The sequence below is a fragment of the Nicotiana sylvestris genome, chromosome 8 (genome assembly GCF_000393655.2).
Source record: "Nicotiana sylvestris chromosome 8, ASM39365v2, whole genome shotgun sequence".
Taxonomy (NCBI): domain Eukaryota; kingdom Viridiplantae; phylum Streptophyta; class Magnoliopsida; order Solanales; family Solanaceae; genus Nicotiana; species Nicotiana sylvestris.
In genome coordinates, this window is record NC_091064.1 from 10,549,147 (window position 1) to 10,555,780 (window position 6,634).

Below are 6,634 nucleotides of genomic sequence, written 5' to 3' on the forward strand. Positions count from 1 at the left end.
CGGTCCAATTAATTGATTCAATAGTGTTTTTCCTTGACCGAGTTTGACCGGTCCGATTAACCGATAAGAAAAATATAAATGTCCCAACACCCTAACCCCCCAAACTTAGCCCTACCCGGCCCCCTACCATCGATCTGGGCCGATATGGGTTAATATCGGTCTGGGCTGGTCCGGAACCGGGTCAACCCGGCCCGTTAAACACCCATAGTTTAGACCTGGCCCGTGCGTCTGCTACTAGGTTCGAAAATGGCATCAATCGTTGTCGCTATGCCCCTTAATTAATCGCATGGTCCTTCGACCTTCGTTTGATTCCAAAAAGAATATTCCCTATACACTTGTCATGGTCTTATTCCATATACACTTGTCATGGTCTTATTCCCTATCCTATAACCAAATAATTACTTTTATTCCTCTACTATGTATTCGCATGCGTGGGCACGTGTATAGAACTTTTCAGGCATCTCATTCTTTGAGCATAGTGTGCCATATCGACGGCCAAGATTAAATCCAGCTGAGGGCCAAGATGCTTCCACGTGTCTCATTATTTTAAGATACCAAGCTATGCACTCACCTAGATAAATTCGAAAACCCTAATATACTTGTCTGAAATCAGTTCTTTCCCTTTCTTCTCTTTTCCTTTCTTTCTTTCATTGATTGAAGACTCAATGCTTTCTTCCTTATTCTCTACATCCCCCCTCAAGTTGGAGGGGGGAGAATGGACCCCCAACTTGTGCAAGATTAGATTATGTGAAGCTCTCGATAAAGGTTTGGTAAAAGGATCAGTGAACTGCTGGTGAGATGGGACGAAAGAAAGGGTTATTAGACCGGAGAGATACTGTTGGCAGACGAACTGAAAATCGAGCTCAACGTGTTTCGTTCACTCGTGAAAGACAGGATTACGGGAGATGTGTATTGTTGCTTGGCTGTCGGAGTGAATCGGAATAGGAAGAGAAGATAGAGAAGATAGATCTACAAGCAGGCGTACCAACCAGGTAATTTGTGCAGTAACTCGCCTCATAGACCTATATTCTGCCTCTGTAGAAGAAAGTGATATTGGTGCTTGCTTTTTTGATTTCCAGGAGATTGGTGCTCCACCAAGCATGATGGAAAATCCACTGACGGACCTCCTAGAGTCTTTGCAAGCCGCCCAATCATCATCACAAAAGGCTATCAAATCAAATAAAGGGTCTGAAAGTGAAGGATCTGCACACAAATAACGAAAAACACGCAAGCCAGCAGTGAAATAAGAAAGGCAGAGCCTTTGTATAAATTGACTGAGGCAGATCACATCAAGTGACAAGTCAAGGTGAGTATTTGTGAGGTAATTAAGTTTGCCCACCAAATGCATGTAAAGACTGGTATCTGAAAGAAGAGGCTCATCATCAGCACAAAGCTTGGAATAGGGATCAAGTGGTGAAGACACCGTCGAGCCAGAGAAGTCAAATTCCTTCAAAAGATTCAAGGTAAATTGCCTCTGACTAAGAACGAACCCCTCTTTTTCTCTAAGAATTTCCATGCCTAGGAAAGAATGAATGTTTCCTAAATTTTTAACCTTGAATTATGTATTGAGAAAAACTGTAATTTGATTGTTTCCTTCAATGTCACTGCCTGTAAGCAAAATATCATCGACATAGACTGATATGATAGAAATTAAGTCCCCAGATTGTTTGTAGAACAGTGAATAGTCATTGATGTAACTTGAATAACCCTTGTAGCTCAGTGCCCCGACAAGCCTGGCATACCACTACCTAAAGGCTTGCTTTAAACCATACAGTGACTTTCTCAAAAGACACACTTTAGTAGAATCAGGAGGTGATAATCTAGCAGGAAATTTCATGTATACTTCTTCTTGCAAGTCTGAAAGGCATTGTTCACATCAAGTTGTGAGACATGCCAGCCTTTCTTGACAGCTAATGTTAAAAGACATCTAATTTTGGTCATTTTTACCACTAGAGAAAAAGTCTCTGAATAGTCAATTCCTTCTCTTTGTATGCCCCCCCTACCACTAACCTGGCCTTCAGCCCTTTTATAGTACCATCTAACTTATGTTTAACTTTGTAAACCCATTTGCATGGTAAGGCCTTCTTGCCTGGTGGTAAGGTCACCACATCCCAAGTATGATTCAGCTCTAGAGCTACAATTTCTACCTCCATTGCCTTTCTCCAACCTGCCTCCTTACAAGCTTCATAGTAGCTTGTTGGTTCTGAAATGGTGGACACACTCTTCAGAACATTCTGATTATTCAGTGTGAGTAATCCAAAAGAAAAAGAGGTAGGTTTAGCTGACTTAGTGAAACATGAGGAGTTGAGGTCAGTGAGGAATATGTTGTTGCACACATAATCATTTAGGTATGTTAGGTTTTGAGTAATCCTTTCAGTTTTTTTGATTGGAGGTGGTGGAACGGGAAAAGTGTGAAAAGGAGATGAAATAGGAGGATTGGGAGTGCTAGGTTGATTGGTTGATGATGTACTGGGTGAAAAATGTGGTGAATTGTCTAGGCCAAAACTTGGCAAGGGGAAAGAGGGTTCAAGATGGTTAGTGGTTTGATCTGCTATCCCAGGTGTCCTGCTAGGTGTAGAAAGGAAAAGAGAGTTAGCTGAATCTGCTTCAGGTGTAGAGATAATGTTGATAGGTCATTGAACAGATGGTGGAATATCAGAAGATGTTGTAGAAGGGAAAAACAAAGGTTGAGGTGTTGTGGTGGACAAAGTGAAAAGGAAATGATCTTCATGGAACTTTGACCTTGTGAATATCCCAAGAACACACATCTCGCAGCTTTTGGCTCAAACTTACTCCTGTTATGAGCCAAAGTAGATTCATAACATAGACATCTAAAAGATCTAAGTGAATCATAGTTAGGTGGTATCCCTGATAGAACCTTATAGGGTATCTTCCCTTTCAAAACTCTAGAAGGTATTCTATTGATGAGATGAGTGATTGTTAGCACACATTCTCCCCAGTATTGAATATGGATCTTAGACTGAAAAAACAGACCCCTTGCAACTTCCAAAGTATGCCTATGTTTTCTCTCAACCACCTCATTATGTTGGGGTGTTACCACACGAGATGTTTCATGCAATATACCTTGTGATTCAAGGAAAGCATCTTCCTGTGATCCTTTGCCTAATTCCCTTGCATTATCAGACCTTACCCTTTTTACCTTCATGTTAAATTGCCTCTCTACCATGCTGAGGAAAGATTTTAGAACTGGAAAAGCATTACTTTTACAACTTAACAGAAAAGTCCATGTAGCTCTACTGTAGTCATCTGCAATAGTTAGGAAATACTTAAAACCATTGTATGTATCAGTCCTGAATGGTCCCCAAGTATCAATGTGAATTAAGTAAAAATTCCTTGGGTTTTAATATGACTTAAAGGAAAAGGAAGTCTAGTTTGTTTAGCTTGAGGACAAATGTTACACACATAATCAAAATTTGAAGGAAAATTAATAAAACTAAGATTCTTCATTACTGAACAGGGCAGATGACCCAATCTGACATGTCATTGGCTTACATTAGAAACAACATTAACCACTAATGGTGTTTGAAAAGAAATAGAATTAGAATAGTGATTGGAATTTCTTTCAAACTACATCTTGACATGGTAGAATGCCAGAAGCTACACTAGTGGGCCTGAGTAGATATAAATCATCTTTTATTTTACCAAAACTTGTCCCCTCCTCATTTAAGGGACCTGCATTAGACAATCATATGAAGTTAGATTTAAAGAGTATTTGAATTGACAACATAACTTATGAACAAACAATAAGTTATATCTGAAAGAAGGCACATGAAGAACTCTTTTAAGGATCATATCTGACTGAATGGAAATACTACCTATATGTGTAACATATAATTGGAAAGAGTTAGGTAGACTAATATGTAAAGTAGAGGAGTCAAATCTATGAATGAACTTGAATTAAACACGTGTGCTCAGAGGCTCCTGAGTCAATGATCCAAGTTTTAGTATTAAAAACTGAAAACAAGTTCCAGTATACTTAAGGATTGTACCAACCACTACATTGGCATTGATTTCTGAATTTGCATGTCCTGAGTTCCCAATCTGCACCTGCTTGATTAAGTTAACTAGCTCAGAAACTTGCTCTTTGTTGAACATTTGTGACTGATTGTTCATGTTTCCCTCATTGTTAGCAGCTGCTACACCCTCATCTTGTCCTGCTTCCACTGCATTTTGTTTCACTGCTTCCTAATAATTATTTGGTTATTTGATGAATTGAAAATCTATTGGGAACCCTATTAATCTGTAGCAGTCTATTCTCGCATGTCCTACCCTCATGCAGTGAGAGCAGGTGATATTACGGTTATATTTAAACTTCTTCCTTTTGAACTTTTGTGGATTGTTCCCAAACTTCTGAGTGGCAGACCAGGGTTTCTGATTCTGATTGTTGTTCCTCTGTTGAAACTTTGTCTGAGTTCCTACCATAAATGATGCTCCATCAGAATGGTATTGGCGGCTCATGTATACCTCTCTTTGACTCTCATCTTGATGTAACAAAGAGTAGGATGGTCTAAGCTGGGTAGAGGATCATCATAAGTATATTGCCTCTTGCTTGGCCATACACATCATTAAGTCCCATAAGAAATTGATAACTCTCTCATCTTCCAAAAACTTAGTGACCTTCTTCTTTCCATCATACACAGTGTAGTCACAGATGCATCCTAAGTGTGTGCTCAAAGAATTCAACTCATCCCATAATCTCTTCAGAGTCGTGAAATAGCCTGCTACACTGCTATTTTCTTGAACTAACTTAGATATCTCCTTTTGCAGGTGATATAGTTTGGCCTCATTAGATTAGCCAAATTTGTGCTCAAGACTATTCCAAAGTTCCATTGCAGACTTGGAGTAGATGCCACTGTCTCCTATTTCTTTAGACAATGAGTTCAGTAACCATGAGGTAACCATGTCATTGCACCTGCTCCATTGAGGAAGATCATTGGAATCTAGACTTGGTTTCCCACAGCTCCCATTAATGAAACCAAGCTTATTCTTGGCAGATAGTGCAATTAGGATTGACCTCCTCTAACTTGGAAACCTCTCTCATTGAATGGTGTATTGACGAGAGACATACCGGGTGCATCAGAGGAGTGAAGAAAGTAAGGATGATTACAATCCTGATTGACCGTAGTGATGAAGAAGCAGGGCTGGAAACCACTGGAGTAGAGATGACTAGAGTCTCATCTGTTACTGCCATAGTTAGCTTTTAGATTTAAGAGATTTTGAAATGAAAAAATGTGAAGGATCGAGCTATAAGAGCTCTGATACTATGTAAGATTTAACAAGGAAGATGAACAAATTTTCTGTGTGTATTGTATTCCATTTGAAGCTATGTATACATACAAGTGTAAGTGCTGAAATAAATAATGTAAAATGAAAAACTAAAAGAATATTCCCTGTACACTTGTTATAGTCTTATTTCCTATCCTATAACCAAATAACTATTTTTATTCTTCTACTATGTATTCACATGTGTGGGCACGTGTATAGAACTTTTCAGGCGTCTCATTCTTTAAGCATAGTGTACCATATCGACAGTCAAGACTAAATCCAGCTGAGGGCCAAGATGCTTCCACGTGTCTCATTATTTTAAGAGACCAAACTATACACTCATTTAAATAAATCAGAAAACTATACTTGTCTGAAACTCAGCTCTTTCCCTTTCTTCTCGTTCTCTTTCTTTCTTTCAATTAGACTCAACGCTTTCTTCCTACTTGTTTACACGGCCTACATAAATCTCATGGGACCCGCCTATTATTACTATGAAAAAAGCCCTAAGTATCAAATACGAAAAAAGTTATACTTGTTTGGCAACAAAAAGAATCAGATGAATGTGATGAGCAGGGAAAGGTATGAGAAGTGAGATTCTTTGGTCGGACTGAAACATTACTTAAGGGAAAAAGAAAATGCGTGCTATTTACAGGATTTTCCAAGTACCTAAAGAAAATGTCATGTGCTATAACTTTCCTTCAATATCTCAAGGGGTTCAAGTTGCCAAAGTTATATACTTATTAACTAGTTTATGTGTCCTCGGTCATCGGACAAAGACGGAGCTAAATTTTGACGTTTACGAGTTATAAATTTGACATCGAACAATATATTTATATTGAAAATTTTAAATAAGAACAACTATTAAATTTAGAATTCAGTTTTTAAAATCTATAACACATAACGTTAAAATCCTCGCTCCGTATTTGTCCAGACACACGCTGCAGAAATCCAAGAAAGAAGAAGGTTGAAAACTAGAATAGTCATACATCAACACCAACATTTGTTACAACTAGCTTAGATCCAACTCAAAACAAGATATTATATTTTCAATAGATTTCATTTTCCTCTGTATTTTTCGTACAATAAAACAAAGGTTACTACAAACAGCACAACATCATACTCTTTACATATATAATGTAAAGAAAACCCCAAAAAATCAAATAAAACATTAGACCTTACTTATTTTTACAAGCTGAGTTAAGTAAAAATCTCTTACACCCCTAATTATTTAACTCAATAATCAATACTAAAAAAGCATTTCAGTGCACTAAGTTCCCGCTATGAGAGCCAGGGAAATGTCAGTCTTGGCCTGAGGTTGTTTCCACGGCTCGAACCCGTAACCTCCTGA

At 38.3% G+C, this 6,634-nt stretch overlaps 1 protein-coding gene across 1 annotated transcript; it reads right to left on the bottom strand.

The window, feature by feature from the left end:
- Positions 1–877: 877 nt before the first annotated feature.
- Positions 878–1,516, bottom strand: LOC138874677 (secreted RxLR effector protein 161-like). Its single transcript, XM_070153452.1, has one exon. It carries the CDS (start codon positions 1,514–1,516, stop codon positions 878–880), a length of 639 nt encoding a protein of 212 aa, XP_070009553.1.
- Between the last annotated feature and the right edge of the window lie 5,118 nt (positions 1,517–6,634).